Source organism: Barbus barbus (genome assembly GCF_936440315.1).
Source record: "Barbus barbus genome assembly, chromosome: 29".
Classification (NCBI taxonomy): Eukaryota; Metazoa; Chordata; class Actinopteri; order Cypriniformes; family Cyprinidae; genus Barbus; species Barbus barbus.
In genome coordinates, this window is record NC_136757.1 from 23232102 (window position 1) to 23259964 (window position 27863).

The following is a 27863-nucleotide window of genomic DNA, read 5'->3' on the forward strand; positions in this document are numbered from 1 at the left end:
TGTGTGAGAGAGAGAGACGTTTGGCGTTTTGGCAATATTATATGCAGAACAATTGTGCCAATAAAGTACTTTGAAATTGAAATTAATATTAATTGAGCCAAGGCTCTTTCTCGTTCTCAAATCCTTTGTTGGGATGTTTTATTAATGGAGCTACAGGCTGCATGAGTACTCGCTTTAGAATTAATACTTAGATGCCCAGCCGAGAGAGAGACAGAAGTAAATAAATTAAGAGCATTATCTTACATCTATGCCTTTTATTTTTTATTAATTTTATTGTTATTATATTAGGTCATTAACCTTATTTGGGTTCAGTCAAGAGTTTATTATTTTAAAAAAAAAATTCTAGACATTTTTATTTATTTGTTTTATTAGGTGTCGCGTATCGTTAATATGCTAACATTAATTTTTTTTATATATCATGTGGTCACTGTGGTCTCATCTATGACTAAGACCTAGCTCATAAATATTAATTAGGTTATGCTGACGCTACGTGGTAAGCGTCCAATGCCGAACGTCTGCTTCATGAATATTAAGTACATCATGCTAACGTATTGTGACAGCCACCCAATGGCGAATGTCCTGCTTATGAATATTGATTACTCGTGCTGAAGTTGCGTTGTTACCTTGCTTGGTTACCTTCCCAAGGCAAAAGCCCGGGTTATGAATATGAAAAGCCCAGCCCTCGCCATAGTATAATTCGTCTTTTACCGGGAAAAAGAAGGGATTGCGGAGAGAGAGAGAAAGAGGGAGGGAAGCGAGAGGCCTGGATCTCGATCTGCCCCTCCCCCATCTCCCGTCCTCCAGCGCTGGGATGCTGCTGCTGCTGCTGCCATCACCGAGAGATGCGCGTCAAACGGGCATCATCAGCATGTAAACCCACATCTCTCCTTCACCCATCACTTTATCAATCAGCGCCAAAAATAACAGCAACGATGTGACCAAAACGAGCCTCCTTTACTACGTTCCAGACAGCACAACACGCCGTTTTTAACCGATTAATTAATGTGGGCATGGTACAATCTCATCTGCATCATTCAGGTTTTCTTCCGCATAAGATGAAGTGCTCACCACCGTCTGCTGCCTCCTGCTCCCTTCATTTGATTTCTATTCTGCACCGTTGCGCATCATCTGCATTTGGAATAGCGTAAATGTCAAATGATGTGACTTTCATTTTTGTGTTCTCCATGATGGGCATGATTTGAGGCTAAATCACTGGATATCATTCCGTTTTTCCTGTCTTTTTTCGACTCAACGTCAAATGTCCTTGGAACATGGCCTGCGCGGTGAGTGAATATATTTGATACATGTTCACAAGTGCCTTGTGGTGTCAGCAGGGTATGTTTTGTGCTGGGTTTGTTTATTTGTTGCAGTCCAGCGTCTGCTAATGTATAATTAAAGTGCTTTATTATTATGATTACAGTTAGTAAGCATTGCATGGAAATTATTATCATCATCTACAGTATGCCCCGCACGTTTATATTGATATAATTCACCATATGTCAGGAGGTGGGGTATTCGTGATTGTTCAACAATTGTTTTTAATGTCATAAAATAAAATAGTAATGCAGGATAAATAATAATGACTAGTATAAATATAATAAAATAAAAATAAGTAATCACAAATATAACACAGTGTTATAACTATACCTTTGACAACTCTTTAACATTTATTTAAAAATATTGCATGTTCATTATTGTGCCATAAACTTAATTAAGAGCCGTGTATCTATAAATACCTGTATGCATGAAACAAATGACTAGTTTTTGATAGACTGAAAAGCAGGTGATGGATGGATGTAGCCTTGCTGTCTGGTTAGTTTGTTCAGCCTTTCATTTGAATCCCCGCCGAAGGTTTTTAATATAGCCTACATTTGTTTTACCTTCCCCTCGCTATGATTAAAACGAAAAATCATGACACAAATGCTACAGGCACTTTCATAAGCTGTCAGCAGCTGTACAGTGGACCAAGGTGAACATCTGATTCCTGAAGGTTACCAGGAAAGGGCATCATCGTCTATAAAGCGCATGTTTGTTGAGGAATCTTCTGGCCGTTTTTAATAAAAGATGAAGAGGCGCGCACAGATTATGGGTTTAAATGTTCAGTAACCTAAAGTAGGGAAATGGAGGCGCAGAGCTCAAGCGGATTGTAATGTCATCCAAAATTGCAGGCCTGATGGCTGGTCTTCGTAAATCTGTTCTGCAGTGGGATTGGGCAAGTGTTTATGTGCGCATGCGCAGGCGTTTCGGACTGAGTCAAGGCAGATTTTGCGTCGAGAGGAGGCACTGTGAAGTACATGGGTTGGGGAGAGGCGCACATACAACGCTTTTATCAAGAGAGAGTATTTCAAAATGCGTTTAGATAAGAAGTGATTGTCCTCGGACATTATGCAAACAATCCATTGCAGTAGGTGTGCGTGATGAACGCTTGGCTACTTGTTTCCCACAAACTTCCTACACCTGTGACATGACGGTGAGCAGAATGCCATCTTCACATTTGAGAACGTTAAAAAAAGCACATTTGAGCGTTACAATTAGGCTAAAAACTATGCGCGCACCACAAAATAACTTGGCGGCTAGAATGACCGTGTTTTTCAAAGTGGAGGAGTCTGAAATCTAAGAGAAGTGGGCATAAATGAATGGTTAAGTAGGAGATACCTGGGTTTTATAAAATTAAATAATACTAACACGCATTGAACTATATGACAAAGAGTCTATTATTTTATAAAGGCAGATGTTTGATGAAAAGCTGTTGATGTTTTTGTCATAAATGTCGGGGAAAGTTGTCACGTGTTTTATATGCTGCAATTTTACGTAATTCGTTCTTATTATTCAACTTCCTGCAAGCCAAAATAATGATTTGATGTTTTTGTTTGGTTGCCTTTTCGATTTCTGCTGTTTTGTAATTGTTTAATGTTTAAATAGTTGGAAAAAAAAATTATGCCATATTTCAAACTAAATTCTTATTTCTCGATTTAGTATTCAAACTTTGTTTCATGATGTTGGTGATTAGTCTATGATTAATTAAACTATAAAAATGTATTTCAATTTTTCTCAAATAGTGTCCAGCTATTTTTGTTTCATTATAATGTGTTTTATTTATTTATTTATTTTTTACTTATGACATTACATTTTTATGAAACAAAAATCATTAATGTATCTAATTTGTCTCAAGATTTTAAGGTTGCATTTTGATGTTTCAGAGCTGTGTGTTTTTGGTTTAAGCAAGTTCAGCAGTGCGCTTTTAACATTCTTCCTTTTTTGCTCCTTAGGTTTTGTACCAACGTTATTCCTGTGTCACTAGATCCCCTTTATTGTTTAATACTCAGTAACACTTGCTTCATTTGGTCTTCATGGAGATGGATTGGCACAATGGCTACCACTTTATTTGCTGACTTTTTCTTTATGGGGGGATATTTCAGGGGAACCCCAGCTACCGCACCATAGAATAGAAAACCCTAAACAATCTCACAATTCATGTTTCAGTATGGAGAACTACACAGAGAGCATCTTAGAAATAGGTGAGGAGGAATATAAGTAAGACAAAAGAGATCACGCATTTTCCCAGGTACCCATCTTTTAGCTCATAGCATCTGCTAAAAAGCTTCCAGTCTTCCACAACCAGCACACCATCATGGGGGATCTGGGCAATAGCACAGTAGACTTCCACCCTAAGAAGCCAGGGATGGACAAAGGAGGTCATGAGGGAGATTTTGGAGTGACAGTAGAGGAGCTGAGCTCACTGATGGAGCTCAGGGGAGTCGAGGCCCTGCAGAAGATCCAGGAGAACTACACAGACACAGAAACCCTCTGTCACAGACTCAAGACTTCACCTGCAGATGGTGAGTAGTACTAGTTTGGACGTGACCATGTCACTTGCTAATTACATCACACGTGCATCCTGAAACCGCCATTTTCAGCCATTATAAAAATGTTGTGGTCATTTACTCACTCTCAGGTCATTCAAAACTGTTTGATTTTATTTCTTCCTTGGAACACAAATGGAGAATTATACTGATTGCTGTGTACCATGCAGTTAGTCCCTATGGGGACTGAGGCTTTTATCAGAAAAGATGCAACAGCACCATAAAAGTATCATAAAATTGGTCCATTAGACTTGTGAGTTACATATTCATATAGTCTTCTGTAGCTCTACGATAGGTTTTTGTCAGGAATGGACCAAAATGTAAGTCGTTATTCACTGATAAGACTTTTAATGCTGTGCACAAGTTGTATGGACCATTTTTATGATACATTCATGCTTCAGTCCCCATTCATTGTTATTGCATAGATGGCGAACCAGTTCAGTTCTTCAAAACTGTTATTTTTGTGCATCTCAAAAGAAAGATTTTCCAAACAAAGGTTTGGAATGACATGAGAATGGGTAAATGATGACAGAATTCATTTTTGAACCACTCCTGTTGAACACTCCTTTTCAAAATAAGCCTGTCTTCACGGAAAGAATACTAAATGTCAGGTGCCTTTATCTGTCTTTGAATGCAGGCATCCCTGAAGAGCACCTGGTGTTGAATTTTATTCTACATTTTTCACAGGAAAAATGAAACGCATTGCCCATATTATCAGATGAGAGTATCTCTCTGTAATGCAGTTTTTGGAGCAGTTTTTGTATTCAAGTCCAGTTTTTCAGAACATCTCTGTGTGTGTCTTTATGCAACATCATAGTAGACTTTATTCATATTTAGAGAAAATTCTTGATTGTTCCAACACATTTTTACCCAAGTTTTATGATATATGTAGCTTTATAGCTAACAAGGAGCATGCCTGTTTTGATAAATCATTTTCAGTAATTAATAAAAAATAACAAAGCTGAAATAAAATATAGAGAGTAGAGGAAAACCTTAAGTTAAAATGAGAAATGTTGCTTCAGCAACTGATATAAGTTTAAGCACAAAATTTACAAAAACTGAAATAAAAATGAATAAAATGTAGAACAACAAAAACTAGCCTAATACAAATCACAAAATCACATAAAACTTCCTAAAATTTAAAAAGTAAACTGAAAATATAAAATTAAAAGGTAATTTAAAATTGCTATTGTAGTATATAAATATTAAAATAACACTGGAGCATATGCAAACTCAAACTGCACTTAAAAGACTAAAACTTATTGAAGTAGTATCATAAAACGTCATTAGACAATATCAAAGCTCTCATATTCCTCTGCCAAATGTTACTGCGGTGTTGCATAATAAATCTATATTCATAATTTGAGCATTTTTCTATTCCTCCATATTTCATGCTTGGAATGATCAGAAACAGTTTACTAAATAAAAGCACAGTGTTTAGTGTGCTAGGATTTAAACTCAAAGTAACATAAAAAATAATTTTGCTCGGAATCTTTTATTGCAGCAGCTATTCTAGATGATCCTACTTTGCGCTCTGATAATCACATTGATTTGCATGTTGTTCTGACCACTTGCTTTCAGACCAAGTCATGCGGTCTGCGTGCATTGCTATTTGGCAGCCACGTTGAGGTTACTTTAAGTTTATTGTAAAGCGCTTTCTCCTCTTTAATGCTGCTCTTTGAAAAACCACTCTTCAGAAAGCATGACAGGGATACAAAAAGAGAAGCTTACGGGCATGGATGGGAAGATGAAAGGGTTGAAGAAAGGGCTGGATGTACTGCAAAAGTCTTTCAATTCTGGTATTTCGCGGAAAGAGGATTGCATTGGTGTTTCTCAGTTGTCTTAATTTACTTGCGCATATTGCATGCTGAACAGAGACTGAATTAATTAATCGGGGCAATTGGAATGAGTTAGGGAAATTATTTCCTAAAACTCGTTGGAGTAACTCAATTAGGTTTTACAGTGAGTGAAAGGGAAGCTCTGATGGAAGATGAGAGGTTGCCAGGGGCAGCAGGTGATGATTGGCAGGGTGAGGATGCAGAGAGCGTGACAGTCTGTCTGGGTCTTGCTGCCAAAAATCACACCCTGTGGTGCATCCGAAACACACTGACTTAACCATCTGTGCCCTGTGTTCTCTTGTTATGTCCTCTCCCCTCCCTTCCTGTCACCCTAAGAGGTCAGGGATTGGTGCTAACAGAATTGAGCGATGACTAAAGAGCATCCAGGAAGTTCTCAAAACCATTTGCATAGAGAAAAACCCATTAATAAATGAATTAAGGGTTTTTAAGCACAATAACCCTGATTTACACCAGTATACATGTTCTTAGGCTGACTATTTCTGCACTGTAAAACATCCTGTTGAAAAAATGGGTCAAAATGTTTCATGCATTTTGGGTTGGCACTTTGCTGTGGTTATTTTACTGTATTTTTTGTGACTGACATTAATATTAATTAGGGTTGCAAAAAGGTGGAAATTTTTCAGTAAATATTGGAGACATTCCAGTAATTTTGGAAACTTTCCAGGATTTTTTGTAATCTTCTGGGAATTTTTGGAAAGTTTCTTTAAATTTACCAGAAAATTTCCAACCCTTTGCAACCCTAATATTAATATAGCAATTTACGTCTCATAGAATTTTGATAGTTTCATTACTAAGATTTGATCGGTGACAATGATTTTAAGCACCATCTTTCCCTCCAAAAGGATTATCGGACAATCCTGCAGACCTGGAGAAACGTAGGCAAGTGTTTGGAATGAACTTCATCCCTCCTAAGAAGCCCAAGACCTTCCTTCAGCTCGTGTGGGAGGCTCTACAGGATGTTACCCTTATAATCCTGGAAATAGCGGCCATTATTTCCCTCGGACTGTCCTTTTACCAGCCGCCAGGAGGGGACAGTGAAGGTGAATTGGGCTATTGAAGTATTCAGTGAAAAAAGTACAAATTTTCAAAAATGCAAACATAATCTGACCATGAAAGGGATTTCTGGCCTTTCATCAGAAGCTCAGGGAAAACGTGTTATGCTTCATATCGAAGCCATGTTAAAATTTCAATACTTTAACAGTCTAGTGACCTTTATTCTGGCAGTATTAAAACTGCTACTTGTACATGCTTATATCAAGACATTTTTCAGAGTTTTATTCTTAAATTGGTCTTGTGTTGTTAATTTGAAACCTTTTGAATGCATTTTTAAAGTAATCCTGAGTGCAAGTACCAGTATAGTCACATGGATAGCTAAGAAAGCAAATAATAGAAAGAATGCAGTGAGAGATGATGTATAGATAAAAGAATATAAAGGATTACAAGTAGACACTCAAACTCGCTGTCCTCCCACACATTTTTACCTTTCCATCTCTTTCTCTCCAGCGTGTGGTAATGTGAGTGCAGGTGCGGAGGACGAGGGAGAGGCGGAGGCGGGCTGGATCGAGGGTGCAGCTATCCTGCTCTCGGTGTTCTGCGTGGTGCTGGTGACAGCATTTAATGACTGGAGTAAAGAAAAGCAGTTCCGTGGCCTCCAGAGCCGTATCGAGCAGGAGCAGCGCTTTGCTGTGGTGCGGAACGGCACGGTCATTCAAATCCCCGTGGCTGAGATGGTGGTGGGGGATATTGGCCAGGTCAAATATGGTCAGTAGAGTTCAAAACTGGCTCCACAAATCGTCTTATATGAAAGCATCTTACATTATGAATGAATACATGGGGTGGTGTGAGCCCCACATGGGGTGATTCGTTATTAAAAACTTGAAAATCTTTAGGAGTCTTGTCTCTATTAAAAGTGTACTTTTAAGTTCCTGTGATCCCTACAAAATAACTGTTTGCTTAAATTCTTTATGAACTCATAATTTATGAAATTAACTAAATGTAAACAATGTTAAGTATAATTTATTTTCACTTCTAATTATAATATATTCATCGTTAACAGCTGGTCTATGTAATACAGTACATCGGGCAGGACATCCAAACACTCGCCTATCCTTCATTGACCTCAAATATGGCTTATATCATCTGAAATATGTTAGTAGCAGCAACTTGACTTGGCCGCTCAATCTAATGTGAACCTAGAGAAATGTGCGCTGCTGAAGTGTCTGTGCAGAGTGTAGAAACTGAACGGTAATAGCACTCACTGCAGGACAGATGGAGGCACCGGTGCGCTCACTTGCTCTTAAAATACTCCCTCATTTTTGCTCATACAGATAAGAGTAATACATCTTTCGAATCTGTAAAGACTCTACGTTTATTTGTGTGCACTCACAAAACAAGAAAACATTGCGCCTTTGTAAAATAATGAAAGCAAACAGGATGTGCTTTCTGCAGTCTCGGTCTCTGTGAACTTGAGCTCTGTGTATACTTGCCTTAGAAACATAAAAAATATATATCTATAGAGAGTGAAATGTCTACTTTCAAATGGACCAATTCAAATGGAAAACAAAGATTCTCAGATTATGTAATCCATATGAAACATGCAGAAAGGTGCATACTGTGGAGATAATGAGTCAGACTCATGCCGCCGACTTCATTTCTTAAACCCGAAAACAAAGAAGGCACTAGTTTATCAATGCATTTTTAAATGTTAATGCAGCCTCCTTACTGTTTTCCCTGACACATTCATAATCATTCCTTCTGCCGGTGCGCTGTGGCAAGCTTTATGCATGCGCTTGAGCGCTTATTATGCAATATAGGGAATTAAAGGCTCATTATTATTATTATTATTATTATTTAAATGGTTTATTAATAAACATGTGATTAGTTGACTAATGCTTCAAATGAACGACTACTAGTCAATATATTTTATTATATATATTATATATATACATTATATATTATTATTATTATATATAAATATATTTAATATACAAATGTAACATTTTTCTTAAATGTATACATGCATGCGTGTGTATTTAGATGTACATAATACATATACACAGTACACACACGTATGTTATGTAAACAAAAACTTTTATTTTAGATGCGATTAATCGCGAATAAACGTTTGACAGCACTAATTAGCATTATATTACTCATATAGCAAATCCTTAAAATGATACTTAAAATTGTGCATGTATATAAATTAAAAGTTAAATTTATAAAATTATTTCTGTATAATTAAAATATATAAATAGCATTCAAAAATAAAACAAGATATGCTAAAATTTATAATCGTTTTTCTGTATTAGCATTATTTAAAAACATATATAAAGGATGTGAAGATGCTTTTAAATAATTAATTTGTTAATTTTGGTCATTAAAGGTAGTAGTACTCAAGGGCTTGTAAAATTGATCTGTTGCTTTCACTCTGGGGTCTCCTAGGCGACCTCCTGCCTGCGGATGGTGTTCTCATCCAAGGGAACGACCTCAAGATCGATGAGAGCTCCCTCACTGGAGAGTCTGATCACGTACGCAAATCCATCGACAAGGATCCCATGCTGCTGTCAGGTAGGGAGTAAAGGTTATATAAACGAACATATGTTTGCGTGGGATTGTGTAGACTGGGTCGGCCATATGTTGTGAAGAATGTTTGAGTGTGTTTTTACATAAATAGTTCTAGATATTCAAAACATACAAATACTGAAAGATATTCACCATCTTTTTAAGAATTCAGATGATTTGGGATGCGAACAGATCGCTGGGACAGACTAGAGGTTAAAAATCCAGGCTTGAACATGCAAAATGGGGTTTTGCTTGCTTATTTCCAAGGGCACAAATCCCTTTATATATATGGTAACGTCACGTGTGTAGTATACTGTAAGGCTTCACAGAATTACCAGTATCAATTAATTTAGGCTGACACTATTGCAATCCATCTAAATTGAACCAATTTGCTGTTTGGGAGAATGGGGATTTTGCAAAGTATTCTGTCAATAGTTTAACACTCAGGTTGTGCAGTGCTTGGGCTAAATCTCATTGACTGGTTTAATGAGAGAACGTCCCTGAGGTCTGATAAACAGGTTAATCAGCTTCCTCCCTCATCTCTGCTTCCTGGAAAACGGCTCAGATTTGTGTTTGGCCCTCCAGAGACCTGCTCTGCCACTTCCTCCTAATGACTGCAGTTCACCAGAGCAGCAGCTGTTTCTTCGCTTGGCCACACATGCAGCGTTACCCCACGACCTCAACATAATCAAGTGTGAAAAATGGGAAATGGAATCTATGGAAACATAACATGCTTTTAGACATTTGATGTGAAAAATGCAGGTGTAACATGATTAGAGTGGACTCGCATAGCTAAATTGACATTAACGAAGAATAACGTCTACTAATTTGTAGCAAAGAAAACAATCAGAATATCGTTAACTCCCTTGAGTGTCCAATTCAGAATCACAATTTCTTGATTTGCCTATATGCTCAGTAACAAACTAAAATGGTTTAGTAAATGATTCAAACTAATTCTGCACTTTTACTGGACCATTGGCAGCTGAAAATTCAGCTTTGATAAATTACATTTTAAAATAAGGAGCAAGAAGATCTGACCTTTTGTACACAGGTCTCTTAATGATAAGTCTTATTTATTTGATTAATGACCTAGAAATAGTAAATATTTCTTAATTTTACATCGTAACTTTTCCTTGTTCAAAATCCTAAACTTCTATGGTTATTCCAGGTTTAAATAAATAAAAAAACAAACAGTTTGATGTGATCTCATATGATATATGATGGTAGGTTGAAGTATAGCGGTACTGGATCAGTTCCAGCCTGTGCAGTCCGTTCTTAAGGTCATTGAGGAGGTGGATGGCCTGAGGGAAAACATGTTTTGAAGGCAGGAGGTTCTTAATTTAAAACTGCTTTGATTGATCAGGATGAATTTGGAATAATTTAGTGAAACTCCTGTGCAAACTAAGATGTTTTCTCAATAAGGTTTTCTCAATAAGGATGTGTCTGAACTTTAAAATGACTAGTTTCCGTGAAGCTGTTTTGTTTTTATTGACAAGACTTTATTCATCAGCGTGTGCAATTAATCATCAAGGGGTGTATATTATTTTCTCAGTCACTATGGGAGAGTCATCTCTTCTCAACATGTATGTTTGAAGGCTTCTGTTGTGAAGAAGGAAATGCATGCTGCACAAAATAATTGTCTTAATCAGTAGTTTTGTTTTGTTGATCTCTGTAAAAATATCTTCTCTCACTGGCAATAGACATAAACCTCACAGAATTCTTTAAAAAAAACAATGGTGTAGGAAAAACAAACTTAATCCAAATTTTTTAAACAACTATTATTGTAGCACATTTTCTTCTCAAGTACATTTATTTGTATTTTATTTATGTAGTTATCTTTTTAAATGTGTTTTGATATTTTTTTCTGGAAAACAAGACAAAATAATGGTAAACAAAGCAAGAATTAATGTGCAGTGGATCAGGGAACAAAGAAGCAATCTGGTTCAGTTTAATTGTATTACACACTAAAGGGAAAGGCCATGGAGGAGACTTCAGCTTTAATTCTGATTCTTGGTTTAGACAAGTGCAGGGGCTAGTGTGAGCGCAACAAATAACATCAATACATTACACGAGGCTATCCATGACTCATACAATTAATTGGACGTTGATGAAATAAAAGTATAGGCTTATATTTCCTTTTAACCTCACCTTAAGATTGCAAAGTTTTTAATATGAATTTAAAAGATTTTTATGATACTTTGAATTCCTTGAAATCATTATTTGTATGAACGGTTACATGTAATTAATTGTAACAGGAGACACCTGAACTTCTAGTCATTTATAAAGGTTTTCATGTTCAAAATATATATAACTATGAATACTGGAGTCCTTTAGTCAGTAGCTAACCATTTTGAGATGTATATCTTTCAATTAGGGAAGAGTTGTGAAGAAATTGTTGAAAATATTTACTGCAAAAAGTCTTCGGTGTTTCACAAAATTCAGGCACTCATGTGATGGAGGGTTCGGGGAAAATGGTGGTGACCGCTGTTGGTGTCAACTCTCAAACGGGAATCATCTTCACCCTCCTGGGGGCCGGAGAGTTGGAGGAAGAGAAGAAAGACTGCAAGAAAGGTTGGCGTCTGTCAGTTCTTTATAAAAGTATTTTATAAATGCTTAAAAGTTCAAATTAAACATGCACATCATAAAAGAAAAATCCATTTTGCTTGAATACCCACATAGAATGATCCAGATACAGAATGTCTAATGGTCTGGGTCAATTCTATTTCAATGCATTGAAATGATCAAAAAATTTGCTCACTCATTTGAGTTGATTTTTCATTGCTTTTGGTCAACATTTAGGTTTTGTTTTATGTCTTTACATACCACCTTCGTTTTTGTCCTATCCTCTGTTTCCAACAATTCTATCAGAGGTCAATAGTAATTCATCCACGCAGTTCCCCACTGTTGAAGTCAAAGAACACAACATCATAAATGGTAGGTGACATTCACAATAGAGAGATGACCCATAAACAGACATCCTGCTTTTAACTCGCCATATCTGTCAAATATAATCCCTCCATGTTTTATGTTTTCTTTCTCATGCACTTTATTGTTCTTTCATGTCATCTACATTGACCTCAAGCAACAGAAACGATATTTGTTTTGTTTAAATGTCTGCATTAACCTTCACAGGGAAACAAGACGGGACCCTGGAGAACAATCAAAATAAAGGTGACTTTCAGGACTGATTTAGAATTGAGTTATGATCACTTTTAATAGGCATGTTCAGGCATGTTGATTTATGGTGAGATAAAATCGTTATTATTATGATAAACTATTTTCAGAATGAAAAACTGCACACTGTGCACATGTATATACTGAATGCTGCCTTTATTATGAATTTTAGATATTAACATGTTGAATATATTATATACTGCAAACCAAAAAAGTGCTGTTTACTATTGTGTAGTTTGCTATTTCTAACATTCCTAACAATTACCTATAATTCTGCTTGCCTGATCACTTTGTCTCCACCCACTATAGCTAAGAAACAGGATGAGGCTGTTGCCATGGAGATGCAGCCTTTGAAGAGTGCAGAAGGTGGGGAAGTGGAGGAGAAAGAGAAGAAAAAATCCAGTGTGCCCAAGAAGGAGAAATCAGTTCTTCAGGGCAAACTCACCAAGCTGGCAGTGCAAATCGGGAAAGCAGGTGGGGAGGTCTAAAGTTAGGTCAAGTTCTTCTGATCGTATTGGCTCAAGCGTTATTTTTGCTCATACTTGGGGATAGGAGGTTTACTGAACCTTTAAGAAATATTCTACTGTCCAAAGGTTTTTTTTGGAAAGAAATGATTCCTTTATTAAGGAAGAACCAGGGAAGAACGCATTATATTGTAATTTTTAATGCAATTTAAAAATTCACATTTGTGGGACTCATACATACAATTCTGTATTTGAAACCATTCAAAAGTTTTAAATTTTGAAAGACAAATACTTTTGACAGAGCCGTTAGCCTAGTAGGGAATGCTACGGCATATATAGTGTTGCTGAGTTCTAATTTTCAGTCTAGAGTTCAGTATTTCTTTATACTGAAATAAAGACAAAAATGATTCAATTGATCAAAAGTGACAGTAATACATCTATAAGGTTACGAAAGATTTCTATTTCAAATAAATGCTGTTCTTTTCAACTTTCTATTCATCAAAGAATCTGGAAAAAATGTTTCATGGTTTCCACTAAAATATTACACAGCTGCTATTGATGATAATAAGAAATATTTATTAAGCACCTGAATGATTTCTGAAGGATCATGTGACTGAAGACTGGAGGAATAACTGCTGAAAATACAGCTTTGCCATAAAAGGAGGAAATTACATTTTAAATATAAAATAGAAAGTTATTTTAAATGGTAAAATTATCTCTATATTACTGTTTTTATATGTTGTATATTTTATTTAGTCTTGGTGAGCATGGGAGACTTCTTTCAGAAATCTAAATTAGTAAATCAACCCCAGACATTTGGATGGTAGTGTATATTTCGGTCAGTAATTCAACCAATTAATTGTACATAATATCTCAAATTGTGCGGCTCTTTGAGGAGAGGTGTGCTATTTTCTAAGCAATCAAACGTATGATTTATTTCAGGTCTGGTGATGTCCGCCATCACTGTGATTATCCTGATGCTGTACTTTGTGATCGAAACGTTCGTCATTCAGGGACAGGTCTGGCTGACAGAATGCACACCTATTTATGTGCAGTATTTTGTCAAATTCTTCATCATCGGAGTTACAGTTCTGGTGGTGGCTGTGCCAGAGGGTTTGCCACTGGCTGTCACCATATCACTGGCCTACTCCGTAAAGGTGAGTCAAAAATTAATCATCAGTATTTTCTGACATGTTATATTGAAGAATGCACCCGGTTTTGTAACTCTGAGTCCATCACAGAAGTGTCATACACACACACACACACACTCAAGTGCCACTAACAGTTTAACACACTTCCTATTAATGTCATTCCATAGAAAATGATGAAGGACAATAACCTGGTGCGTCATTTGGATGCATGTGAGACTATGGGCAATGCCACGGCAATTTGCTCAGATAAAACAGGGACCCTCACCACTAACCGGATGACAGTAGTGCAGATTTATGTAGGGGACCAGCTCTTCCGCGACATCCCAAGACCAGACCAGATTAACCCAAAGACCCTGGAGCTCATCACCAGTGGCATTTCTGTGAACTGCGCCTATACCTCCAAAATAATGGTGAGAGTACTTTAGTAAAAGATAATAACTTTTGCAGTAAACCATGAGAGGCCATGCATTACAATGATATCACTACAGTTTATGACTGTCATTTCGTCCTTTCATTCACCTTTTTCATTTACTTTCTTCCACTCTTTTCACCTCTTCCTCCCAGGCTGCAGATAAGGAAGGTGGGCTGCCCAAACAAGTGGGTAATAAAACAGAATGTTCTCTGCTGGGACTTGTGCTGGACCTGAAGCAAGACTACCAAGCTGTGAGGGACCAGATCCCAGAAGAGAAGCTCTATAAAGTCTACACCTTTAATTCTGTCAGAAAATCCATGAGCACTGTCATTCAGATGCCTGATGGAAGCTTCTGCTTATACAGCAAAGGAGCCTCTGAGATCCTGCTCAAAAAGTAAATGTTGTCTTTGTATTCATGGTGATTTTTAAAATAATGTTGTGATGTTAAAATGACATGTAACATTGTTATCTGTTGAACTTGTATTGTTTCAGAACGTAACAGATGAAAAGTCACAAATCAGATGAACTATATACAACAGATCCGCCTTAGAATAAAAGAGAAGGGGTGGGTCAAATAAACAAGATAGAAGATCAGGGCTTTAGCTTGTCCAACAACACCTCTGCAATTTCTGACCAGTTTTGAATATTCCTGTCCTTTGTTTCACTGAGCTTTGCCTAGTGCCTTCTAGTAAAGTGATATCTCTAAAGTAGGATATCCAGATAAAAGCTGTAGAAATGGGCTGTTCTATCCAGAGCTTTAAAACAGTCTTTTTGGTGGCCATTCGTGCTGCCAATAAAGTACTTTTTTTGTTGTCCATTTAGCTGGAATGTAGAATTGACCAATAGCACAATAGCAGGAAGATCATGGGGTCCTGTTATATCTCTAGATGTAATATATCAGAAAGAACAGTGCATAAAAATGTCCTGAATGGTACATTCCCAGAACATATGTATACATGTTGAACTCATATTAATTAATAAACTACATTTATTTATAATTTACATGCACTGCCGTTCAAAAGTTTTGTTTGGGTTAACACACATTTCGTTTTCAGATAAATGTGGTTCTACTTTCTGTTTATCAAAGAATCCTGAAAAGAGACACTGTATTGCAGTTTCTCCACTTTAAGCTGCTGTTGTCAACATTGATGATAATAAGAAATGTTTCTTGAGCACCAAATCAGCATATTAGAATAGATAGATAAATGTTTAATATTTAGAATATTTTAACCATACACTGCTGGAAGAACACAGAATGGAGAGTACAAGGGTTCTGCATGTAACATTAAACATCAAAGGTTTTTTTTTCTTCAGAAAATCAGTAGCATGCAGTTTGTCTAAAAATATATAAAAAATATATATATAGTGTAAGTGTTAAAGGAATAGTTCATCCAAAAATGAAAATTGCTCCATGATTTACTCACCCTCAAGCCATCCTATATGACTTTCTTCTTTCAGACAAATACAATTGGAGTTCTATTAAAAAAAAAATTCTTATATGGTATTTTATATAATGACAGTGAATGGGGTTTAAGATTTTGAAGTCCAATAAAAGTGCATAAATACATCGTAAAAATTATTTCACACGGCTCGGGAGGTTAATAAAGGGCTTCTGAAGCGAATTAATGTGTTTTTATAAGAAAAATATCCATATTTAAAACTTTATACAACATAATCACTAGCTTCTGCTAACTGTTGTACTTGAATTCACGAGAGAGTGGCGTTCCAGCAGATGCCGTAGAACTTAGGCATAGCAAAGCAATGCTAGTCTCATGATAACCAAGTTTTGTTTACACCAAAGGAAAACCAGTCTCCTCTCGGCTTATATCGAAATCCTCCGATGAATGAACATTTTTAAATATAACTGATTGTTTTCGATTGAAAGAAGAAATTCATACACCTATGATGGCTGGAGCGTGTGTAAATCATGGGGTAATTTTCATTTTTTGGGTGAATTATCCCTTTAACAGGAAGAGACAAAACATCTCACCTCCTTATAACTGGCTTCTAAATAAATTAGTCAAAAAATGCAGTGTTAAAAAAAAATCACCATTTCTGCCTTCATCTCAGGTGCTCATTCATCTTGGGCCGTGACGGTGAGATTCGTGCTTTTAAGCCGCGGGACAAAGATGAGATGGTGAAGAAAGTGATTGAACCGATGGCATGCGATGGCCTTCGTACGATTTGCATCGCTTACAGAGAGCTCCCAGCTGACCCCATGCCAGACTGGGACAATGAGACAGACATTGTCTCCAACCTTATCTGCATCACAGTGGTCGGCATTGAAGACCCTGTTCGACCTGAGGTATACAGACCAGTTTACTGTCTTGACTTGGATGTGTGAAAAAAACATCTCGCCAATTTATCTAAAAAACCACACATATCCTTTAACGTCTGAGCATCAATAATCATAAGACGTTTTAAAAATGCTGTATGTGAGGCACAATTATAACATTGATATCTGTTCTGATTTGCTGATTATAATTCCAATCAGGTCCCAGAAGCCATCAGGAAGTGCCAACGAGCAGGCATCACTGTGCGCATGGTGACAGGTGACAACATAAACACTGCACGTGCCATCGCTGCCAAATGTGGCATCATCCATCCTGGCGATGACTTCCTGTGTATTGAAGGGAAGGACTTCAACAGGCGAATCAGAAATGAAAAAGGAGAGGTATACTTCCAAGTTTTGTATTATGGAGCTTATGCAGGAACTGTTTCTATATAAATCTTTACCGTATTGCCATGATTTACAAATATCTAGATTAGTGATGATATATGTAGTTAAATATATTACTGTTCAAAAGTTTATTTTCATTGTTTTTTTTTGTTTTTTATAAGAAATAATACTTTTATTCAACAAGGATGCGTTAAAATGATCAAAAGTGATAGTAAAGACAATGCTATAAGTTATAACATAATATAAAAATACTTCAAATATTAAGCAGCACATCTGTTTTCAACATTGATGATAATAAGAAATGTTTCTTAAGCACCAAATTACCATATTAGAATGATTTCTGAAGGATCATGTGACACTGAAGACTGAAGTAATGACTGTTGAAAATTCAGCTTTGCCATCACAGGAATAAATTACAGTTTCTAATCTACCAAAATAGAATTTTTAATAATATTTTAATATTATAATAATAATATTTCACAATATGCATTCTTCTTTTCAAATTCTTTTTGCAGATTGAGCAAGAACGCATTGATAAAATTTGGCCCAAGCTCAGAGTTCTTGCTCGTTCCTCCCCTACAGACAAACACACACTAGTCAAAGGTGAGTCTCTCTGTCAGTTGTGTTCATATCTTGTTCCTATGGGGACGATTACCTCTCCATTATGTTCTTGATGGAATTTTCTCATAACCACTTAGTACAATGCAAAAGTGATATGATTGCATTTATGCTGACTTGAGCAGTAATACCAAGCTTTTCCTGATATGAGTGCTAATTATTTTCAACTTTTTGGCCAAATTTACATTACATATATTTTGGTTGTGAATCGATTATTAGGATTTGTTTTATTTTGTGTGTGTCTTGTGTTCAGGTATCATAGACAGCACCATTCTAGAACAAAGGCAGGTTGTTGCAGTCACTGGTGATGGCACAAATGACGGACCTGCTCTTAAGAAAGCTGATGTGGGGTTTGCAATGGTGAGAAGATCCATCCACTAAATATATTAAACATTGCCTTCTATTTTTGAGGTTCTGTTACACATAGTGTAATGATAAACCCAGCTGAAGCTAAATATTTGGCTTTGGTTTGGCAAAGTTTTTTTCGTTGATTAGTATGAAAGCCATTCTCTAAACCACACGTCAAGTTAATTGGAAAAATAAGATGCAGTGCATATAAACTGATATACACTGACTGGGAATGCACCAAGTGTGAAAACAAAACTGTGACTCTTATTTTTTAAATTCAATGTTAAATTGAAACATACCAGATTTAAAGATGTAAAAATACTCAAAAAAAAAAAGTAATTGATGTCTCTGTTTGCCTAGGGCATTGCTGGTACAGATGTGGCCAAGGAGGCCTCTGACATCATCCTGACGGACGATAACTTCTCTAGCATAGTAAAGGCTGTGATGTGGGGACGGAATGTGTATGACAGCATCTCCAAGTTCTTACAGTTTCAGCTCACAGTGAATGTGGTGGCTGTTATAGTAGCCTTCACTGGTGCCTGCATCACGCAGGTACATGCATACACTTATATTTGTCTGCACACTTCAAAAGTTTGGGGTCAATAAGTGTTCATTTTTTCCCTTCTTCTTTTATGCAGGAAGGATGCGTTACATTAGTCAAAAGTGATGTTACAAAATATTTCTGTTTCAAATAAATACTGTTCTTTTGAACTTTTTATTCATCCTTTTTATTCACATATTCATGTATATCACGGTTTGCACAAAATAGCTAAATTTGCAGCCTTAGCCTATGTTTTTTTACTTATATGTTATATGTTCGGTCCATGGGATTCTGTTTTTGGCACATGTAAACACTGTCACATTCTTTACTTGCATAATATAACAAAAACAATAACTTCCACTAAATATTTCTTGTAATTATGATTTATGAAAAAATGACCACTTTATAATGTGTCTTTAACATATTGTTTCTTTAACAATGTACTGTACTTACATTTAAATAAATCGTGTTACAAGGCAAAAAAAAACCCAGCAGCACAACCGTTTTCAAGGGCACCAAATCAGTATTTTAGAATGATTTCTGAAGGATGCTATAGACTTGAGTAATGCTGATGATAATTCAGCTTGAACATCTCAGGAATCAATTAAATTTGAAAATATACTGAAATAAAAAACAGATATACATATATGCACTAATATAACCTGACATTGAAATTATTTTTTGGTCTGTTTTTGTGTATGTAGGATTCACCCCTTAAGGCTGTGCAGATGCTGTGGGTCAATCTGATCATGGACACATTTGCTTCTCTGGCTCTTGCCACAGAGCCGCCCACCGAAGCTTTGCTCCTGAGGAAGCCTTACGGCCGAAATAACCCCCTCATATCCAGAACTATGATGAAGAACATCCTTGGCCATGCAATTTTCCAGCTCATCATCATCTTCACCCTGCTCTTTGTAGGTACGGTACTTTGCGCACTGTTTCTGTCAAAGGATTTGATAGATACATACACTTTGTTGTCTTTCTTCTGACATTTACAAGGATGCACAATTAATATGTGTCAAATTAGTGATAGTCAATATTATACTGTATACTGTTTTAATTTATTGGTTTCAGTTGATATTGTGTACTCATGCCATCTTTTCCTGACCGTTTGCTCAGGTGAGAAGATCTTTGACATAGACAGTGGACGTAATGCTCCACTTCACTCTCCTCCCTCCGAGCATTACACTATCATCTTTAACACCTTTGTCCTCATGCAACTCTTCAATGAGATCAATGCCCGTAAGATCCACGGAGAGAGGAACGTGTTTGATGGAATCTTTTCAAACCCCATCTTCTGTTTAATTGTGCTGGGGACCTTCGCAATACAGGTGAACACGTACAAATCTCTAGATATATAATTCTAGATTCTTTGATTTTCTTATTCTTTTGATCTTTTTAAACTAAATGCCAAATATATATATATATATATATATATATATATATATATATATATATATATATATATATATATATATATAGGCCTACACACAACTGTTCTAAAGTTTTTGTTTTTAACAAATGTTTATGAAAGAAGTCTCTTATGCTTACTCTTATGTTTGAATTTATTTGATCGAAAATACATTAAAAATAGTAATATTGTAGTACAATAAGTGTTTTAATACATTTTTTAAATGTAATTTATTTCTGTGATGGCAAAGATTGATTTTCAGCATCATTACTCCAGTCTTCAGTGTCACGTGATCCTTCATAAATCTTTCTAATATGCTAATATTATTAAGCAAGGACACAAATGGACAAGATGCGTAAGAACTTGAAAAAACATGGAAACTGCATCTCAAATATACACTTTCCCTCATATATATTTGTACAATTTGATGAATTTGTGCTTTAAATGTGGATACAAGTAAACCACTCTTCTACTATATCTCTGTTTATGATTTGTAGATTGTGATTGTGCAGTTTGGTGGGAAACCTTTCAGCTGTTCTCCCTTAAATGTGGAGCAGTGGCTTTGGTGCCTGTTTGTGGGAATGGGAGAGCTAATCTGGGGACAGGTAAGTGCTGCAATCCACTGCTTTTCCACTCTGGATGCTCTCAGTGAAAATCACTTTCAAAAATACCAGCTTTAGTTGTACTTCATTGTATTGTTTTCTCTCTAGGTGATAGCATCAGTACCAACACATCAGCTGAAGTTTCTGAAAGAAGCAGGCCATGGGCCGGCTCCAGACGAGATGATGGATGAGGATCTAGCTGAGGATGAGGACGAGATTGACTGTGCGGAGAGAGAGCTGAGACGAGGACAGATCCTGTGGTTCAGAGGACTCAACCGAATTCAGACTCAGGTGATGTTCAGTCTTTGTCTAGTCCTGTCTGGTTTAATGTTGCTTTTGTGTTGTTTCGACAGGGACAGCTGTTCCCGCATAGACACATACTGCCTTAAAATATACCAAATGCCTTCTGTGCCACTTGCTCTAGTTTGCGCTCTTTTTTCGAACTTTACTTTCCTCATAACTCAAACACATTTTTCTTTCTTCACCAGCCTTTATAAATTGATGAAATATTAATATTTAACAAGCTTTCTGTGTTATAAATCTTAACTTCTCTCTCTCCCTCACTTCATCCTTTATTCTCTCTGCTGCTATATCATGCTGTTTTATTGAGTCTTTTTTGCTCTGCTACTCGCGTCTCCATGCATTATGCCGCTCCTTGGTAACTATTATTAGCCTTTTTGAACTTATAAATATTTTCATGGTTTGTATACACAATGTTTCTTTGTCACACTTTATTTTAAGGTCCAATTCTCTTTATTAACAAATCATTAACTACACCTTTTGCCTCAATGAACTCTTAATTTGCTGCTTATTAATTATGGAAGCATATGTGTAGCAAAATTCAATTTGCAATGTAATATGTAAAATGGCAATGTATTTCTGTATTTAAATGTACATTTTCACATACCATATGTGTGCAACATTTATTGCAAAATGAAAATGACAATTTAATTATGTAATTTAAATTTGCCATTTTCTATACTAGTTTTAATATGCAAATTAAATAATAGTTTGTAAGGTCGCTGTTAAGTTTAGGTATTGGGTAGGATTAGGGATGTAGAATATGATCCTGCAGAATATGTGCTTTATAAGCACTAATAAACAGCCAATATAATAATAATAGTCATGCTAATAAACAACTAGTTAATAGTCAGAATTGGTCCTTATACTAAAGTGGTACCTGTTTCTTCAAGTATAGGGACTTTTGCACTTACTTTCTGAACCAACAAATGTAATTTACCACATGTCAGATGGTTTTGTGTTTGATACGATTTTGTGGTGGACATTTATTTTTGTAAAATTTCACAAACAGCAATTTATGTATCCTAAATAGACAAAATTATTATTATTTTTTTACATTATTTAGCAAAATTACACCTTGATTGGAAATACTAATAAAAAAAAGTAATATTAAAAAATCTATTTAATTTCTTCACACATCATGTCTCATATTTCTAATGATTATCCTTTTTATGTTAGAAACAAAATTATTGGTTGTAATAGAAATGTCACTACTGAGAGACAGTCATAATTTGTGTAATAAAAAATTAATTAAACATTTATATATTTATAAAAGTTATATTTATTTAAAAATATTTGTTTTGAAATTAATAGTTTTAAAAATTTAAAAATACTTTTATGATGTATTTTTATATTTTAAAAATTAAAAAGTTGAAAGTTTGGCTCTTTGAAGGGTGAAACAATCCAATTTATACATTAAAAAAATGTTTCAATAGTTTTAATGTTTCATATAGCAACAAGAAAATTTAAATTATTAGACTTAATGAAAATCAAGTGCTCATAGTTGAAGAAACACCCTGGTTGGTTGGCGTGCACATTGGCAAATTATGAAATGCTGCTTTCCTTCAAGCTGTTCCTCCCCAAAACCCCCTCGAGTGATTAAAGCCACATCCCGTTCATTTAATGAAGCTCATTCGCCTGTCTGTGTGATGTCCTTCTCTCTCTCCTGCAGATGGAGGTAGTGAGTACCTTCAAGAGAAGTGGTTCGTTTCAGGGTGCAGTGAGACGCCGCTCTTCAGTGCTCAGCCAACTCCATGACGTAACCAATAATTCTACTCCCTCTCACGTAGTTCTCTCCACTGCCAATGCAACTGGTGCCCCCGGGAGTGAGTCCTTACATTCCGTTAACGGCACCTCGTAGAGCCCGTGCACTCAGATGGCTAGCATACACACCAACACACACATACGTGCATTGTTGCCTGCCTTCAAACGCAACTAGTCTGCTGAATGAGTGTGTGTGTGTGTGTGTGTGTGCGAGAGAGAGAGCAGATTATTGGAGCATCTGCTTCATCTCTCTACATGTGCTTTTTTAGTTTGTTTCGCTTATTTGTTTGTGGCCTTTCTTTCTTTCCTCCTTCCTTGCTACCTCATAACTTATTTCTTGCTCTTGCTGTTTAATTCTGGCTTGGTGCTGCCAAGATGAGTTTTCTTTTTCTTGTTGCCTTTTTTTGATTATCCTGTTGCTTAATTTTGCCAATAATTCACCCTCAAATCAATGTTGCCATAAAGGGCTACCAGAATTTCACTCGAAAGAGCCAAACAACAATTGAACTGACTTGAGAAACTAAAGTGGAGATGTTTGATCCGTTTGACAACATGGGAACAATGAAAGCAAAAGGTTGACTTGTAAACCTGCGAGTATAAGCCCATAATGGTTTCTGCTTACATTTTCATCTTAGGGATATTAGCATTGATAATGCTAACATTTTTCTATCCCGTTCAGGACAAAAAGCATACTTTGTGTCTTTTTTTTGTTTTGTTTTTTGCTCTGTCTTTGTGCACCTTGTTCAGATTCTCCTTTCTCTCTTCACAGGTTTCGTGTTATAACCTGCCACATATCCTGCTAATTGTTGCTGCTTGAGTTTCTACATAAGAAAAGCTTTCTTACTATCTGCTGCTATGATTTATTGTCGCTAAACAGCTGTAGTTTTGGACACGGCCTTCTTGAAAGTCATTCTCAAAGACAGCGATTTGTTTATGAGGGTTTAATGCACCAAATATAACATCAACATTGCCCTCCAGGTACCAGAAGCGATCTTTCCGTGGTCTAAAGAAAACAGCTGTGTCTTAGCGTTTCCAAATCCCTTCAAAGAGACCACCGAGCATTAGCCCAGCTGGAATGCCCCCCAGTTTCATTATCACTTCCCCTTCTATGTTAATCTTCAGTTCCTTTTATTTATGAACCTTTCAAAATGAAGTGTATTTTGTAACATAGGTTTTTAGTGACTTATCCGGTCCTGTCCTGTAAGTCTTGTCCAGCATATTGTTTTTTTCTGTTTATTTTTCATCTTTTGTCCTTGTTTCATCGTCTTAAGCATTTTGTGCTGTTATTTTAGATTAAATACAACAGAGAAAGAAAAGAGCCAGCATTTTTTATTATTATAGTTTCGCAAAATAGACATGGCTGGGTGATGTTGCACAAGAGGGCTGCTTCTCAAAAGCTTTTGTTGGGCAATCACGCCACAACAAAAGAACATGACTTTGTGCTGTAGGTTTAGACCTCCATTCTTCAGACGTCTGTCTTTTATCTCCCTTCTCTTGCCGTCTGTCATGAGGAGTTCTGATGTGATGTGTTTGGAGCTATTCAAACACAATCCCTTTTCTGTTTTTCCATCCAGTGCCTGAATTACAAAAGACTAGCTGATTCCTCACTTCCCCTCTTTAATATCATAAATTCTGGGCCTTATACTCGAAAGTTTACAATGTCAGTGCTGCGTAGCAAAGAAAAAAGCTTTAAATTAAAAAGCAGGAACCTCAAAACTAATGGCTCTTTGGAAAAACAAATCTGCAGAAGCGCTGTTGTGTCCATGTTGTGAAGTCCCCTCCCTCTGTCAGTCACATTGCTTTGTGGTCATTCCCGAATGTGGTTTGGCTATGCATGTAGAATGCAGAGAGCGGGGAAAAAACCTTGCGTCCAATGAATGTGATCGGTCCGACATGCATGGTCACACACACGAACGATTTTTCAAGATGCTTTTTCACCACGGCTGCTGTAGAATCACACACGACAACAGCGAGGATGTCAGAAAAAGGAACATGGACCGTTTTGATCAATGTTTTTACGGATATTTTTTTTCTATTGAATGTGTACTTGCATGCCATGCATGAACGGGAAGAGGAAACTTGAATTATTGTGCATGGTTGCATGGGAGATAAGTCCCATTTAATGTGTTCATACTTTTGAGGGCATAGAAAGTTTGGTTTTTCTTTTTCTTTCCACAAAAACAAGGCAATCAAGATCTTCTAAATGTTCTCGTTTTAGAATGAGCTAATATAATCAAAGATACTTTGCTTTGTTTCATTTATTTATTTTTTTCATTGATCTATTGAAAGTGGATTTTAAAAAGGCTTACAAATAGAAATGTAACAAATAGAAAACTGATGATGTCAGAACAATAAATAATGCTTACAGTAACTAATGCAATCTGTTTTTTCAAGACTGTTGAATCTGTATTACAGAATTTGTCAACACCAACAGTATGTGAATACGCATGTTTCCTGTGTGTTTCTTGTGTTTGTGCGTTCTGTGCACAGCCGTGTAGTGTAAACCTCACTGTGTGTGTTTTCTATGTGTGTACTGTGTACACTGCGTGTATGTGTGTGTTTGTACCACATGGCGGTGTGTGCGCCTTCAAAATCATTGTTTTCTTGGTGTTTCCTGTCGTTTGTTTGCATGTGTTTTTTTTTTGTTTTCTTAGTGTTCCATGAATTTTAATCACCTGGTATTGAACTGGCAACAGTGAAAGTTGTAATTCCGTTTTTGAACTTTGCAGACATACATGCCTTTTTATTATTTTCTTTGTTTTTTATGTTATTTTTTATGCCTTTCTCCTCATAAAAATATGAGATAACATCAGAGGTTAAAAAAAGTCAAACGTTTTGATCATGATCATGAATAAAGCTGAAATTGTATCAAATGAAAGGCAGACAGGGGGCTAAGGCTGCTTTGACAGATCATATTCACTATATTTATGGTATCCTTTCATTTTATTGGAACTATTTGTGTTTGCCGTCTTGTGTATCATCTTGATATTTCCTTTTCCTCTTGTAATTACAACTTGGGTTTCAATGATTGTTTTTGGACGTCATTCTATAGAGGCCTATAGAATGGCTGTGGAGTTTGGTTTCTTTTCAAAGGCCTACTGCACCAAAGGCCTTAATGGATGTGAAACTTTCAGCTCTCGCAGCTCAGCTAGCTGAAAGTGTGCGAGTAGTGCAAAAGGGGGACTAAACTTCTCTCCACCTCTCTGTCCCTTTGATCCCTCCATTTTCTTCCCTTTGACATCTCCTACCCTGCACCCTTGATGTATAGATCCGGGTGGTGAAAGCTTTCCGTAGCTCCCTCTATGACGGCATCGAGCGGCCCGATTCGCGGAACTCCATTCATGACTTCCAGGTGCACCCGGAGTTCATCATCACGGACTCGGTCCACAACATCCCCCTGATCGACGAGACGGACGTGGACGACGAATCGGAACGCTCCAACCATAACCACGTGCGTGTGGCGCTTCGTCACCCCGGCCCTCACTCTCAGCCCCAGGAGCCCCAGAGGCCCCCGCGATCCCGTTACCCGTCTCGCCCACTGAGGCAGCAGAGTCTGCCGGTCACCCTCAACTACAACAACAACGCCGCCGAGAGCCACGTCTACCTGGGCTCGAGCGTTTCCCCCTGCCCCGCGAGCCCTCTGCACAGCCTGGAGACGTGCCTCTGAAGGTCAGAGGTCAGCCGGTTGAGACTGCCAACCAGACGGAGAAACGCTTGTTTCTGTACCTAATCTTTGTTCCTATCACTATCACAGATTCACTGCTTCAAAATGTTTCAGTGGTTCTTTACAGTATCTTGTGTGACCCAAAGACAATCCCGCTCCGCATGAAAGTGACCGATTATGTTCTCATACAATGTCGAAAGAAAAACCCAAAACGATGAGATGGCTCTACGTGTGTGCAGGCGTGGACTCTGTCTAAAGATTTTAAAGACTGAGCCTAATGAAAGTGTACAAAAAAAAGAAAAAGAAAAAAAGATGTTTATTGGGGGATTACACCTTTCTCGCCTTTTAGTTAATAACATTGTTCCAATTATTATAGTGGTTATATTTCTGCTAAAACTACAACCATTAATACTCCAGTTGCTATATACTCCACTTATGATACTTCATCGTTTAGCTTTATATAACTATGTTTGTATGTATGACATAAGTCTGTATGTATGTGTTTGTTTGTTTGCTGTTGTTAAAATCCGTGTCTATGTTCTCATTGGTTCCACACATGCCCCTCTCTCTGTTTTCTGTGTTAGAGTGTGATGTGTATGTCCAATTAAAAAAAAGGAAATTAAATTACAGAACATATATCAGCAGCATAAATAAAATAAAATCTAACCATTGGAGGAAAATCTTAGAATATTTGCTGGAAATGACATGAAAAAGAGGCAACGGTACAAGAGCATCTCACCCATTACTGAAAACACCACATATTCCACTGTTCAGAAAAAGAGAAAATTATCTATACTATCTTTATATTTCTATCAATAGGAAGTATCAATTTTTTTATGATGCATTTTCATGTCAGTGAAGCAGATCAGCAAGATTTCCTGAATATTTATTTTCCTATCTGACATATTTTTCAAAAATATGTGGTATATTGGACGGGAAATAGAAATAATTTTGCACAAATGTCAGAACAGACATCTGTATGCTCAAAATATGGTGTTTATGGCTATAGACATGTTCAGATTTTTGATCAGATCATGTGGAACCCTTTAACTTTCATCTTTTAAACTTGTATCCAAAGTAATTAAGCATCTGCATGATTTATGATAAATTTATTCAGCACGGGTCAAAGAACAGTGCATATACTCTGCCAGAGACTGATTCATTGCTGTCATGCTTGAAGGTAAACTCATTTTTGCATCACTTCTTTGTATAAAATCAATAGTTCGATTGTAAGATTAGAATAAGATAACGATTACAATCCCGTTAAATACAGATTATAGCCTAATAACTAAACGAGATGCAATTTACAAAGAACACGTATGAATAGTCAAACAGAAGAAAACGCAAGATGCCACATTGAGTTAATAACTCCCATTGTAATAGGCTAGCCAACATAAATTACAGAGAGGAAAGTTTTGCGTATTATATGAAATCATTAAATTATTTTAATT

General features: G+C 36.6%; 1 protein-coding gene across 3 annotated transcripts; it reads left to right on the plus strand.

The window, feature by feature from the left end:
- Positions 1-726: 726 nt before the first annotated feature.
- Positions 727-27085, plus strand: LOC306849311 (plasma membrane calcium-transporting ATPase 3-like). Of its 3 annotated transcripts, XM_079384243.1 has the most exons (23): positions 799-1283; positions 3270-3839; positions 6565-6762; positions 7226-7483; positions 9164-9289; positions 11726-11854; positions 12152-12217; positions 12416-12454; positions 12767-12931; positions 13864-14078; positions 14240-14482; positions 14637-14878; positions 16555-16789; positions 16979-17158; positions 17680-17767; positions 18036-18142; positions 18491-18682; positions 19376-19589; positions 19791-20002; positions 20580-20687; positions 20793-20975; positions 22657-22743; positions 26017-27060. In XM_079384243.1, exons 2-23 carry the CDS (start codon positions 3632-3634, stop codon positions 26413-26415), a joined length of 3894 nt encoding a protein of 1297 aa, XP_079240369.1. In that variant the 5' UTR covers positions 799-1283; positions 3270-3631; the 3' UTR covers positions 26416-27060. The 3 variants fall into 3 exon arrangements, with proteins under 3 accessions (XP_079240370.1, XP_079240369.1, XP_079240371.1); XM_079384244.1 differs by lacking the exon at positions 12152-12217 and having other exon boundaries at positions 727-1283; XM_079384245.1 differs by lacking the exon at positions 22657-22743 and having other exon boundaries at positions 800-1283; positions 26017-27085.
- The last annotated feature ends 778 nt before the right edge of the window (positions 27086-27863 follow it).

Bases quoted from the DNA above. Each gene is read 5' to 3' on its own strand.
- LOC306849311 (XM_079384243.1), top strand. From the start codon at position 3,632: ATGGGGGATCTGGGCAATAGCACAGTAGACTTCCACCCTAAGAAGCCA. The intron at 3,840-6,564 runs GTGAGTAGTACT...TCCCTCCAAAAG, and splicing joins CAAGACTTCACCTGCAGATG to GATTATCGGACAATCCTGCA. The intron at 22,744-26,016 runs GTAACCAATAAT...CTTGATGTATAG, and splicing joins TGCTCAGCCAACTCCATGAC to ATCCGGGTGGTGAAAGCTTT.